General features: G+C 20.6%; 1 protein-coding gene across 1 annotated transcript; it reads left to right on the top strand.

Moving 5' to 3' along the window:
* Window positions 1–14918, top strand: LOC128957898 (junctional adhesion molecule B-like). Its single transcript, XM_054303713.1, has 8 exons — window positions 1–449; window positions 2437–2702; window positions 11492–11531; window positions 11595–11716; window positions 11904–11952; window positions 13893–14020; window positions 14077–14288; window positions 14873–14918. Exons 1-8 carry the CDS (start codon window positions 272–274, stop codon window positions 14916–14918), a joined length of 1041 nt encoding a protein of 346 aa, XP_054159688.1. The 5' UTR covers window positions 1–271.
* The last annotated feature ends 1468 nt before the right edge of the window (window positions 14919–16386 follow it).

Here is a 16386-nt window from a genome sequence, read left to right as displayed (position 1 = left end):
GTGGATCTGCTATGAAGTGGTGTTGTCGTACTGTTAGCGCAAGTGCTGACTATATATCGACTAACAGACACTTGGGTTAGTTATTTGCCGAGAATTGCAATAATAAGTCACTGTAGGAGTGAATTGTGTGTTATTTTTCAATTGTAATGTCACTGATTTGGTCACTTGGTTTTTGTTAAAATTGTTAAACAAATTAATTGAAAGAGTTATGTCAAGTTGTGATCTAAAAGACATTGTCGTCCAACTAAATAAAGAGTAAAATCAGCAGAAAATGAGTCATTTTTATCGGTGTTTCAATCTTGTGATTACTGGATATCATTGCAATGAACATCATCTGCAGTCCAATGAAAGTAATTCAAGACATAGACTGTATTACAGCGCAATACTTCCAAAAGGCTCACTATTTCTCATGTGTTTAATATCAATAATGACAATATCATCCACTTATAGTAAGTTAATACCTATGACTATCTCTCAATACAACAGCATAATCATTGTATATGTCATATATGTCATCCCACTCTCATAACTATCATATCTATCATATCTATTATACTAGCCATCACTTTATGTGCATATTTTTATTCTTTATATAATAAATGAAATATCTCTATCAAGTCTTCACTTAGTTATAACATTATATTCAATTTATAGCACACTTACAGTTAGTATTATATGGCAATATATAAAATAACACAATAGATATTTGTCTTAACTCTATATGTATGTTTAAATAGTATTTTGCTTAATAATATTATATTAATAATTGAATTTAATTATTTATCTCATAATGTTATTCATAAGCTGTTATTTTAGTCAAAAACAGTAAAAACATTTTCGCATGAGTTTTATATAATAGTTTTATTGGACAGACTGTAGGCTTTGTGCCAAATTTATCGACAAAACTATTTCCCGGTTAAACATTATATATATTTTCTTTTACTTTTTTCTATAATAGACAAACTCAGGCTTTTGGCAAACTTTATCATTTGAATTAAAAGTTATTAGATTTTTGATGAAAAATGCGATGACATTTTCAGATTATTTATAAAACAAAATTTTAAAACTAATTTGTTTGCCATTTATATATTGATTACAAAGACTCAGTTATAGTCAATAGTTAGTCTATTGTATTATTAGAGTATATGATATATAATATAAATTATAGAATATTATACAAACAATATGTAGTGCTTAGGACAGCACTGATTATTGTTTGTTATTTAAATGACTTTTTATAATAACTTAGTATAACATTCAGTGATAAACTATATTAATGAAAGACTTAAATATAATTCTCATTGTATTCTTTAAAAAATTGTTGTAAATTAATTAATTTTGGACTAATGGCTGAAATGACTATACAGTAATTGGGTTATGAAAAGCAGCAAACGGTTAATATATATAAATTATATAATATAGTCATACAATATAGTTATATGGTTAGACCAAATGACTGATAACATGAATATATGATGAAATGAGAGAAAATGAGGCCATAAAACACAATTGTAAACACTAAACACTAAACACTTAAAAGTTGTGATGCATTCAATGCTCACAACTATTATTGATTTGTGCTAACAATGCTTTTACTAACCATAACCATAGCCTATCATCAGAGATCTGGTTGTCTCAGTTCAGGACTTTTATTGATTTAAGTCATCTCTTGTCTACATTTCAAATGATTTCAAAGTTTTGCCTCTTTTCTGACTTTTGATGCATTTCTAAATGCTTGCACACAATGGTCTCCAATCATATAACATATAAACATATGCTAAGGCATAGCATTGTGAATATATCTTACAATATATATATATACAGTAGTGTATGCATCACTTGCTTTGTTGATCATCAAAGATATCATTTCTAAATCCTTTGTGGTTTAACTTCAGCTCAAATATCATATCATTTCTTTGTTTACTTTCTGTTTTAAATCTATCGCTGCTTTCATTTATAATAAATTTGAAAAAACTCATCACTAAATCTAAAGTCTGGTTTTCAAAAATTTTGGAAGAAATATCTTAATAGAGAATTGCAATACATTATAGAGCACTGAATATAATCTTATATACAGTACTATATATATACAGTATATATATAAGTAAAACCAATATTCACTATAAATATTTAGGAGAAGGAGGAGAGCAGTCAAGCATTCATAGTATACAGTAGTTCAATGAATGGACACAAAAAATACAGTGACTTATCTTTGTTAGAGATATATGAGAGCAAAAATTCAACATAAACTTACTTGACTAACATTTTTTAAATATAATTATATAATAAATTCAATGCAATATTTATATTGTATAAATATAAAGAAAGACCGCTTTTTAGTTTTTTATAAATAAATATACTGTATATACTATAAATTACTGTTATAAATATGATAAGACCTGATGGTTAAGTTTATTTAATAATTATATTTTGTAGGCCTGGCCTTAGATTTTTCACGCTTAGAGCAAACACATCAACGCTTTCGGCGATTAGGATTCATATCGAGTCAGTCCTATGATGTGATGGCTAATGATAGAAGTGATGATCGCATCGATGGACTCCCATTTCATCACATGCTTTACAATAATCATCGCATTGAACCATATTTTGATAGTAAACTCCATTCAACTAACATAACCACATCCGAGGGCTCGGCTGCTGTTTATCTACCGTGTCGTGTCCATCAATTGGGAGATCGCACAGTATGTTTCACTTTTTACCTCATATTATTCATACTTTTAAATAACAAATAACATAACATTATTTATAAAAATAATATTATTATTGATTGATTAATTGAATTATCACAAAACTTAAAATATATTTAATTAAAAAATTCTTTAAATAAAATAATAATATTAAAAATATTATTAATAAAACAAAAATTTATTATTATTAAAATAATTTTTAAAAAAAACTAATAAAGTATATAAAATTTTATTATACTGTTATATTATATGCAGTATAAGTAAAAAAATTAATTTAATTTAATAATTATTTCAAATCATACTTGTGTTCACTATTGTAAACTAATATATAAATTATTTTAAAATTTTGACAGAAATTTTATACATATTTTTATTTCAAATCATATTTTAAAAATAATTTAGAAATATTTAATATATATTTATATTCAATTTTTACTTTTGTTGTGCACTTTCAGTTATAATATAAAACGCTTATAAAAATTTTTTAAAAAATTTATAATATTTAATATATTGTGGTATACTTTGAAAAATTATTTAAAATTGTTATTTCCAACAAAATAATTGTCTATAAAATAAAAACTTAATATAGACCTATTGCTTATAGAGCTTAATAAGTATAATATTGTACAGTATATTGCATAAAATCTCGGCTTTTTTTAACTGCACATAAAAATCGGTAAATAAATCACAGGAAAAAAATAATTTTTAAAATTAATAAATAAGTGTATAATAATTTATAATTTGTATAATTAATTAAAAAATTTTAACTGTAAGTTTGTATTTATTATAATTATTATCAATATAATTAATATTATCAATTGTCAATAAGTGTTTCTTCATTATAATAATATATGATTTTAAGACTCAAAATTTAAACTTAATTATTAATAAATCAGCATAGATTTTAAATTTCATATTATATAAAAATTTATTTTACAAAAATATTTTGACAATTATTGGTGTAAAAACATTTATATATTAAACAAAAATTCAAAAATTGACATCTTTAATAAAATAAAGAACTTAAAATGAAAAATATTTTTTTATTTAATTTTATAATATTCATGAAAAATGAAATAAAACAGAATTTTGACAAAATATAAGAATTTGTTGAGATTTTCACTTTTATTTTGAGTTTTTAAGAAAAATCTTGTAAAACATATTTTTTCTTTTATTGGATTTTCAAAAGGATATAATTTTTATATCAAACAAAATATGAAAATATAAATATATAAATATATAAATTTATAGTATGATCCCAAACAGGGATGTATTTTCCCATATCCTTAAACATTAACATCGATTATATACTTCTATACATATAATTTCCATTTTTAATATATTTTTATCTACTTTATACTTACATTACATTACTGTATTATATGTTATCAACTTATTATGTGTATTATTACAAAAATATGATAAATTATTTCTACAAAATAAAATTAAAAACAAGTCTAAAATAATAATTATTATTATTAATTATTATTATTCAGTTTTATGTAATATATTGAAAAGAATTTAACAATAAGACTTAAATATTAGATTTAAAACCATTTTTAAAGTAGTACTTAAATAGAGTCTCAATTTATATATTAAAGTATTGAATAGCAATTCAACTGAATCTTAATAACAATCATGTTTTATAAAAAGTATTTGGTAAACATTAAGCTTATTGTAAATGGATTTAAACAAAAAAACTTAAACGAAAACCTTAATATATTTTATATGTAAATTTAGTTTATAATAAACAATTCGTTATTAATATTTTATTAGTGTAATAATTGTATGTAATAATAAATAACTCATACTTAATGAGTTATAAAGCAAACAAAATCATTTATTAGTTGCCTATTAAAGAGAAAATTAAATCGAGAATAAATTATTTATATATTATAATTAGTGAAATAAATTGTATAATAATATATATTATCGAATCGAATCAAATAAATATTAATATTAATTGAATTTAAAAATAATTATTTTAAATTTTATTTTCAATAAAAGAAATTAATAAAATAGAAATTTATTAAAAGAAAATATTTATATAAAATCACACAGAATTGAAACATTTTTATTGATGTTATATTATTGTTAAGACAAATTAAAAAATTTTAAAAAGTAAATGAAAAAATATTTAATGTGAATCAGCCTACAGGGCACCTATACATATATTTACAGTATAGGTATGAGTTCATCAATATTAGATATTATCAAAACTACCCCAGGACTTACTTACTGTTTTTTGTTGATAGAGTACGTCAATCATACTAATGTAACAAACATATCATATAATAATAATAATGTTAAAATAATAATTGTTGACAATTTAAAAAAAAACTTTTTTTAAATAAATATTTATATAAAAAAATAAATTATGATAAATACAATATAATAACAAAAATATTTTTTTTACATCTTTCAAACTAAAGAAAACAAAGTTTTTTCTTTAATTTAAATAAAATACTGAAAGTTTTGTTTACTTTTTATGAGAAACACATGTCAATCATTATATTAGTGATAAAGTGTAATATAGGCCAACATTTCATTGATACTACTGATGATCAATGAAATACCAGTGATTTATGAAATACCAGTGCTGTAAGCAATACACGAATTCAATGGAAATGTAATATAGTGTTCACTTTTATTGCTTACTATATTTTATTTAAATTGCAAAAACACATAAAGAGTTATATGTTATAACTTACAGTATAAGTCATTTTTTAAATTTAAAATAAACATAATTTATAATACAGTAAAATAAAATATATAAAAATTATAAATATATTAATTGTGACTGTAAAATCCATATATTATAATAACAACAATTTTATTTTTTCAAAATTTTAAAAATACTTTCTTATTTTATTATAAATTTAAACTTAATCATTTAAATTATTTAATATAAAAAATATATACAGAATATTTTGTAAAAACAGATTCATTTCATAAAAGCAACAAAAAATAATTAAATTTTTAAATATTTAGTATTTTCTCATATCCTTAAACATTAACATCGATTATATACTTCTATACATATAATTTCCATTTTATCATATATCTTATCTATTTTATACTAACATTACTTTACTATATTATTTGCAATCAACTTATTATTACAAAAATATGATAAATTGTTTTTACAAAATAAATACTAAATAATATAATACGCATAACGTAAACATGAAATTTATAGTATACTATAAAATCAAATTTTACTATATATTTCAAATAAACTGGAATAAAGATAATAATAAATTCTAAATAAGTAAATAAATTTATTGATTATTAAACTATAATCTTCTATCGCTAATATTGTGTATAAAAAACATTTGTATTAAATATATTTGTATGTTTTATAGTTTAATATAATATTATCAAAATAAATACAGTAATAATAAGCCAAAGGATAAGCTATGAGAGTTAATCTTACTATAGGATTATTTTATGTTTAAAATGCTTTAATATACTCCTCATGTTTTATATTATATTTACAACAAATTTGTTTTATCGCATAACACACCATATATTATGCATTCAAACGCATAACTTTCATAGTTTGTAAAATATATAGTGAATTGATTTATACACACAAAAGATATTTATTCTTAAACTTCAAAATTGTGTTTTTATGATCTAATGATTGCATCTATTTAACTATAATGGAGTAAAATTTGAGAAAAACCAGTACTTTTATATACAATTTTAAATGTATGGCCCATCCATATCATTATGTTTGTAATATTATTGTTAGACAATATACTGTTATATATTTTGAGTTTATCTAAAACATGAATAGAAGCTATCGTTAGCTGATTTTATTGAGCAGATATTTATTATATATTATAAAAATATAATAATATTCAGATTGTATCACTAATACAGTTTCAACTCTCAAATATATTATCTAATGTACACATTGAGAATATTCTGATATTTTAAAAATAATATAATATTAAGAATTTATATTAATTAATAATTCTTATATCTTATATTAATTTAGTGATTACAGTAATTTAACTAATTTTTAATATATAAATCTATTTTATTTTTTAAAAATATTTAAATTTATTATTTATATTTCTGTATAAATTCCTGTAAAGTTTGCATTATTTAATTTATATTGTATTATAGTATATTGCCGGAGGATATAAGATATTTTGCTAACGTTTGAGACTTTTTAAGTGCATTCCTTATAACAATTAATGTATTCATGTCTTAAGTACAGCTATTGTAGTGTAAAAAAGGATGTATTTTGTTGTTTTCATATATTGTGTATACAATGTGTATATACTGTTTGTTATGTGAAATATAATCTGGTAATTAAATTAAATTGTTTCAACTTATTGTAAATATTTTTTGTTGTTGATAGTCTACAAGTGACACTTGTATTATATTTGTAAAATAGTTTGACTTTACATAAGATTTTTTAATTTTTGTCATATATTAAAACTATTTAATTAAATTTGCCGATTCCTAAAAATAAGTCCTTTTTATAAATTATTTTTTATACAGTACATATAATAATCAAAGTTATTGGAAAAAATAATATATATATATAATATATGCTAATTTGGTGATATTTGGGTATGATATGTAATATACTATTATAAAGTCAATAAAAGCAATAGCATTACGATAATGTTGCTAAATATAGCATTATTGTATATTGTTGTTCAACTAATGTTGAGTTTCTCCTCCCATTTAAAGTTTACATTATGTTATATGAGTGGTTTGTATGTAAAGAAATAGATTTTTTTTAATCATTAACTGAAAAAACTGAAATAAAATGTCTGTTTTGCACAAAAGTGAAAGATATTTTTCTTTACATTAAAGTATCTTAAGTTTTACTATTAGTATAAGTATAAGTGTAACTCACAGACATACTCTTAAAACACCACAACAATGTTGACTGAGTTTACAATAAAAAAAGATTATATGAAAAAACAAAAATATTAATAACAGTATGTGGTATAACTTTATATAAAATTGAACTAAACATTTTGCTATAATAATTTATTTGCTAGTGTTATATAAGTGACAACAATTTAATTTGTTTTGGCAAATGACTTATTTAGCAATTGACATCTTTTAATAAAATATATAAATTGTCTTATTTTATATAATGTGGATGTATTATCAATATGTCATATAACTTGTTTATTATTATTAATAAGATTTATAGTTGGCTATTGTAAAACTTATCATTAGCTATACTTTTGTTTTGAGTATATTGTTGAATAAAAATTTATTGAATATGTACTGTATTTTAATTATAAAGTATATACAATATATAGCAAGTTATATTATTATATACTGTATCTACAGTATGTAAATAATATATGAATGTAATAAAATGAATTTATTATATAACAAAAAATATCTATATATTGCACTTTTAATTTAACTGATAACATGAGATATTTAATATTATGGCATATATAACGTTATACAATTATAAATGTATATAAAATTTTAAAAGTAATTAATTTCAATTTCATAATTGTTTTTAGTTAATTAAAATTAGCGTAATCTTACAATCTTTTTATTCAAATCACATATATAATTTTTATATAATTTTACATGTAGATATATAATAAATAATTATATGTATTGTTTCATACAGTATTTATATTCATTATTATTTACAAAATAATATCATTTAGTAATGTAATGAAAAGATATCTTAAATATAGAGTCGGAATTAATGTGATATTTGATAAGTTTCAAGTAATTGGCTTAAAGTTTAAAATAGATTTTTAATTAACTCAAAAATACATTAAACATAACAACAATTTTTACTAACTTTTGAATATGAATTTATTTAAAGGTTTCTTCACAATAATGACTTTGAGATCAATAAAAGGCAAACCAAAGAGATTTTTTAATATTTGGCAGTGAATTAAATACTATTATAGAAGAGTAACAAATACGTGATATTTCTATGCAATCAAATATTAGGATAAAATGAAATACATCACAAAATTGAATATATAATTTTGTGTACTTTTTATTGACAAATTCATTAACTAAATGCATATATAGTTTCATATACTGTATATTTGTCTTCTATTATGGAATTTGTGTTGTTATTCAATAATTTCATAAAATGACTCTAATATCAAACATGTATAAAAATTTTGGCAAACTTATCGTTTTGTAGATCACATATTACTTATATATATTTTTATGTTTTCCATGTATTTATGTTTTGAGTTAACTTTTTGTGAGCAAAAATATAAAAGAGTTTAGAGAATAAACTTATAAAAAGAGAGTTTGTTTAGTGTTGTAGATATAGTTAGTAATGGAGTGCTGGCACAGCACAGGCAGTCAATGCACAGGCATTGAGAGCACTGGCAAACACAACACACCAACACATACACACATACCATATATTTGAGTGAACTGACAGTCAGTGATGCGGACAAAAGCCTTCGCAGACCAGAGTATTAAACACTTCTGTAATTCTTTGACTAAATATATGGTCCGTGAGTTTGATTCACAAAACGCTTCTTTAATTCAAAAGCCGGTCTTATTATGACTGAACCGTTCTCTCAGTCCTTACAGTCCTTTAAGTCTTTCCTTTAAGATTAGCGTTTATTTTATAGTAAATTCAGCAAATTTTTGGATCAAAACAAAACATAAGTTTTAAAACCAAAATGCAATATAACTTACAATAATAATAAAGAGATAAATAAAAAAAGTTTTTAATTTAATTATTTATATAAATAACTTTTTTTTTGTAACAAGCAATTCATTGTATATATACTGTATATATGATATATGCTGTATATATTTGATATATCCAATAACTATATTTATTTATATATTGTACAATGTTTTTACAGTATTTTTCATTAATCATTGATGATAATATTTAACCACTAAATAAAATTTTAATATATTTTGTATGAAATATGTAACTTTTCTTTGCAATATATAACTTATTGAGGATATTGATTAATTGATAAAAATGTAATATATAGAAAATAAAATTATTATTTTATGTACAGTATAATATTAAATTATAATACAAAAGTTTTGCTATAAATAATAGAAATCTCATTACAAATTAAATGATTACAATTCAGTTTTGACAATAGTTTATCGTTTTTGATTTTCCTAATTTTTTAAATGTATAATATAAGTTAGTTTTATAAATAAAAAAATATATAGTCAATGGTATCAATAGAGTAGCAAAAAAATAAAATAAGAATATATTTTTAATTATTTAATGCAATATTTATAAAGTTAAACGGCTAATGTTAATTTGCTTTAATATTTAATAACATAGAGTAAGTCTGTTAATCGGATAATTGCTTATTTACATTTGACACTACCTGTCCTATTAAACCATTTGAGATTTTCAACAATAATTGACTAAAACAAAAGTAAAGATTTTTTCTATTATTTATTATTAAGATGTTTATTCTTTCAATTACTGTTAGGCCTTTAATAATCAATATTAATACGAAATAACGTTTAAAAAGATAAATACGTTAACAAAAGTTACACAAACTTCTAAGTAATGGAAAAATTTTTTTTGTAATAAATCACTTTTCAATCATACAATCGATAAAAACGAGTTTAACTTAAAATATATTATTGTATTTGCTTTGAAACTTTGTGAGCGCATAATAGCTATGTTTTGAGTTCCACATTGAGTTCATATCCATCTTATCCTTATTGTTGACGTTTACTTCACTTATTTAGATATTGCTTCTAAACTTACAATTATAACAAAAAACTATTTCCATTATACTATTGTATTAACTCAATCTTTAATATATATTTTTAGAGTATTTTATTTTTATGATAATCAGTAAATTTTATTTAAATGTAAATTTCTTTTTGAAACTCAATACTGGATAAACCCGTTAATACTTGTGTAAACTAACTACTGTATAGTATAGTATAGTACTCATATAATACAATATATTTAAATAAATTAACAAAATTACAAGTGTCAACTCTAAAATTTTGTTTTATAAATAAATAAAGTTAATATTTTTGTTTTAGTTTATAAATTTAATATAATTATATAATATTGCTCTATAAAAAATATTTTATAAGCATGATTTAATTGCATGTGAAAAGTCAAATATGTCAAAATAATTTAAATATTATCGAAAAATATGTATAATTATAAACGTTATTTAAGTATATAAAACTATTTAATTAAATTTTTAATAAGTTAATTTGTAATTCCAAGACATTTTTGTAACTATTAATATATTTTAATTATATAATATTAATATTTTAGATTTATTTATAGTATACAATATATATACTGTATATTTAAATTTTAAAAGATCAAATAAAATTATATTAAATATTTTATTGCTCATTTATAATATTTTTTTAAAGTAATATTTTTTATATATAATTTATATACATTAGAGCCAATAAAATACCAAAGATATTACTAATCTAAACAAACATTAAAGAAAATAGTTAGTGTCCTAATATAACTATTTAATTTTAGTTTTTTTAAAATTTTAGGGCTTATATGTTATCAAATATGAATAACTAATAAAATATATTTTTGAAGTTTTAATAATTTAAAAAACAATTAGCAAATACAAGAAAATGTTTGATTAAATTATGGTTAAAATAATTAGTTACTAATTAAGTTTAGTTTATATTGCAATTTAACTCATTTTGTTGCTATTACTATAAGACATAACATTGAATATAAACTAATGCCAATATAATGTTATTTGTATAAAAAAATTAATTACGATTTATTGACTATTGGTTTCAATACATTCTTGTCTCAGGTGTCGTGGATTCGCAAAAAAGACTTTCATGTAATTACAGGTTAGCTATAAATTCCAATAATTGGTAAAAATAATGTCTAAATTTGTTGTATAATCTAAAAAGTGGGCAAATTTACCTATACTTCCGACCAACGTTTTCAAGCCGTTCATATGGATAACAGCGATGACTGGACTCTTATGATACGTTTCCCCACCAGAAAAGATGCCGGAATTTATGAGTGCCAGGTATTAGACATACCATACATACCAATAATATTATAAATGATTTATATATAACTTAATTTTCTTATGTAATATTAATTATAATATTTAATTAAAAAATAATTAGTTAAGTTTTTTAAGAAATAAATTAATTTGTTCTTATATTATGATTACGAATATTTTAATAATATTTTATTGATAATCCTAACAGATATCAACGCAACCAAAAATGAGTTTATTTATTGAACTAAATGTTATTGGTAAGTATTTTTTTAATACAACTATTTTCAGTAATAATAACTATTATTATTTTAATACAAATTATATTTATTACAGTATTTTTAATTAAATTTAACTCTAACTAGATTTAGAGTATTATAAAAATTAACTATAATTTGAATTCAGTATTAGTAGCTATAAACGTCTCATAATATAAAATTTACTATTATATGCAAAATTTATTTCAATTATTATATTTAAATACAAAGAATTTTATAACTTAATTGAGTATTTCATTAAATTTAACTTAATATAAAAAAATTCAATACACGTATTATTTAAAAAGCTTATGTATTGCAATTAAAGAAAATTTCTAAAAACTAGAAAATACTAGAGTTTCTTAAATAAATGTGTTGTCTATGGGATGCCTAATAAGCATTTCCTATAATAACTTAGTTTTATTTATATTTAAATTTCTATAATACACCAAAACTATTAATAATAATTTTATTATTATTAGCATTATTTTATCAGTATTAAAAGTTGACAAAATTAATAAAATAATCAATACATTATTAAGCAATAATAAATTAATTTTGGTGTTATAATATTCATTAGCTATAAATAGAAATTAAATTGAATTATGAGATAAATATTTTACTAAATTCAACATTTTTAATAACATAAATTTATATTAATACTATACCTGTATATTTGAATCCATATTGTAATGTAAAAGTAGTACTGTATAATGTATTAATATTAAAATAACATTATATAATCTGAGGATCCCATAATATATTAATAAAATAAAAATTAATAACTAAAAAAACTTTCTAGAATTTTTCTTTAAGTAAATTTATTAAAATTTTTATTGTCTTACGAATTACACTTTGTTAAAATCTAAAATTACCATTATTTAATTAAAAATATATATAATTTGTAATTTTATTTACTAATTAAATTTAAATGTTAATTTAAATATAACTTTTACCTTTTCCTAATTCTGATTTAGTTATATTAAATTAATTATTAATATTTATATTATAAAATTATATATTAGGAAAATAATCTTTTTAATATTTAAAAATTTCTACAAAATTTTAATTTAAATATAAACTTAATTTATAGAATAGTTTACTTATTTTACATATTTTTATTAGAATGCAACACAATATTGACTGTTAAAACACTTATTGAATGAAATTGTATTTAATATATAATTTAATTTAATATATTAGTCTTTTTACATAATTTCAATCTCTTTTATATTTTACAACATATAACCCATCCGTGATTCTGCATCCCGGAGCTAAAATACATTCAATGTTTTACTTTTTATTATTTGTTCCAATACAGAGTTAACAGAGTAATAAAAAATCCTCATATATTCATAAAGTTATTGACAAAAAATCGGATTAAAAACTAAATAAAAATTATTATAAATATTGTAAAGTTATATAAATTTATGCACACGCAAATATGCAATATTATTAAATATTAAATATGAAATTTTTATGATTTTTATTTTTATTCACATATAATTTTTTAATTTGAAAATCAATTTAATTTTTGTTGTTGTTTAATATAGTAATAATATTTATTTTATTGTCTAACATAAAAATTGAACAAATTTACTAATGTAAACTTATTTGATTTATTTGAAAATAAAAATCATAAATTTTTAACAATATATAATATTCAATTCAATATTTCTATAAATATGAAAATAGATGAACCAATTTGATTACTGTTTTTATAAGAATATCATATAAGATAACAATAAATTTTTATATTAAGATAAAATATGTTGATTTAAAATTATGATTTATTTATTTTTTAAAAATAATGTGATTCACTGCTGTATATAAATTTTATAACAGTATTAGTGATAATGTTACTGCATATATAAAAACTGATAAAAATATTTTAACATAATCTATAAAAATTTGTCACATATTTTATATCACTAACTATTTAGTGGCAAAGGCCAGGATAGTTGGCAGTCCATCGATACATATGAATAGCGGAACAACACTAAATCTGAGTTGTTTGGTCAATGAAACTCCTGGTCCACCCGATTATATATTTTGGTATCACAATGGAGAGGTATGTGCTAAATGAGATCATTTAAAGTGATTAATGAAAGACATGTCTCTAATCAGGTAATTAACTACGACTCTCCCCGCGGTATAAAAGTACAAACAGTAAAGTCGTCTCAAACCACATCCAAATTAATTATAAACAAAGTCATGCCAAACGACTCCGGCAACTATAGCTGTTTCCCGTCCAATGCAGAATCGGCACACATTGCAGTCCATGTCCACAGCACTGGCAATCCGGCAGCTTCTATACAACACGGAAAGAGAAGTGCGAGGTATGTCTATCTATACACTAATCAATTTGTCGATATAAGTCATAACATTATTGTGTGTGTGTGTGAGTGTATGTGTATCTCCCTGTCCTCAATATATGAGTTTTCAATATTGATCGTTTAATAAGACTAATTTATTACAGACTATTATAATGATTATTAATTTGATTACAATTACAATACTTGTTTATTAACAAATAGTGTTTTATAAAATTTTTTAAATAAGCTAATGATCTTTGATAGAAATTAATTCATAATTATTATAATTTTATTTGCCATTAGTTTTGCCGAAATAATTTTTTTCTTTTACTGTTATGAAAGTAGTAAAATAAGTTATGATAGCTTTTAGTAATAATGAAAAAACAAAATATAATGAAAGTGAAAGACAAAAGTGAATATTATTAATATATTTGAGTCATACTATAGTGCAAATTAGTGGTACAGTTATATGATGATTGGTTGTATCATTGAATTCAATAATATAATGATCATAACTAACGGTGAATTACGTAACTATCCTACCATTAATAGATCCATATTTTCTAATTTAAGTCACAATTAATATGTTGTCTGTTATGATACATAAGCTTAGAGATGGCTAATCTGCACGAACAGCCCTTTGATTACCCTTAATATACATTTATAGCTATTGTTATAAATTATTTGTTTGTTTTACATTTAATACATTACTATATCTTTTACATTAAAGGGATTTTAGCGCAAACAGTGCAATGAAGTCATGGCATACCATTCATTATCACATATTATTAATAAATTGTGGATTTTTTCTAATGGCTCTGATATCCAGCAAATTTAGTTTACGATAACTAATATTTATAGCAAATTATAGTTATATATTGATATATAAAAGTGTAAAATTAATACCAAATTGTAAATATTAATTTTGAGATAATATTTAGAATATCCTATAATATAGTTGTGTTGTAATTATTAGACAAATGTTTTAAAAAATTAAATCAATTGCTCATAACTATGAACTCTAATGTAGTTTCAGCTCAAATGCCATATATTTTGTTGTAATTTTGAAGAAATCGATTCACACATACTATTAATGCAACGATGTTTGAAATAATGAGAGCTATTGTATGAAAGTCACAGAAACTGATAGGAAAAGGGAAGACAAGGGATGTGCCGACTGTATACCCAACTGTGCGATAATGTTAGCCAATTGACTAGCTTTGTGTATATATTTATTATAATTATTATATTGTATATATTGTAAATAAAATAGAGAATATATATAATCATTATACTAATCAATTATTCATATAATTAAAATTAAGATAAATTATAAATATGGTGTTAAATAAAAAACAAATATTAATTTTATTGTAAATATATAACAACATTATGATATAAATTATTATTATTATTATTAATAATACATAACAAATTTGCTCATCAAATGAAACGAAACTAAATTGTGGGAATGTATGCAAAGTTAAAACAAACAATCATTAATTAATTTGTTATACCTTTAATTATACTATAAATATAATATTAATTAATTGTAATAATAATAATAATAATAAACATACAATTAATTAATTATTAAAACAATACATAAATTGACCACAAGTTAATTAAGTTTATTGAAAAGTCCGAAATCGAAATTATATTGTAGTATAATATTTGTAGAAATATTAAACAATAAAATGAATCATTTTGTTAATTTTATAATTAGATTTTTATTATTTAAATAAAATAATAACATTATTTACATTTTTCTCTATATATTATGTATAATATCATATTGTTAAATAATCTTTATTTAAAATACAAATTAATTTAAATAATTTTAAAATTTATCATAAATGTTTAATTTGGTGCATAGAATTTATATTATTAATAATATTATATCATAATTATTCAATGTTTTCTATCTGTAAATTAAATTTTATAATAAAATATTATTGCTTAAAAATATTGACATTTTATTATTTGAAAAGGCATTATTAATAATATATTAAGCAAAATTTCATATTTAAATTTAATTACTTATAATCAATAATTGTTAGGATATTTTATTTACTACTGATTATAATAAGTAAAGCAATGATAATATTAAATCAAATTATGT

The sequence above is a fragment of the Oppia nitens genome, unplaced genomic scaffold (genome assembly GCF_028296485.1).
Source record: "Oppia nitens isolate AA-2021 unplaced genomic scaffold, nextdenovo-longstitch-racon4-pilon3 scaffold3_pilon_pilon_pilon, whole genome shotgun sequence".
NCBI lineage: Eukaryota > Metazoa > Arthropoda > Arachnida > Sarcoptiformes > Oppiidae > Oppia > Oppia nitens.
Note: the sequence above shows the minus strand (reverse complement) of the source record. Positions and strands in the feature narration are given on the sequence as shown.

Excerpts from the sequence above, each read along its gene's own strand:
- LOC128957898 (XM_054303713.1), top strand. The coding sequence starts at position 272 with ATGAGTCATTTTTATCGGTGTTTCAATCTTGTGATTACTGGATATCAT. Across the intron at positions 11,532-11,594 it reads AGACTTTCATGTAATTACAG|TGGGCAAATTTACCTATACT; the intron begins GTTAGCTATAAA and ends TAATCTAAAAAG. Across the intron at positions 14,289-14,872 it reads CACGGAAAGAGAAGTGCGAG|CTTAGAGATGGCTAATCTGC; the intron begins GTATGTCTATCT and ends ATGATACATAAG.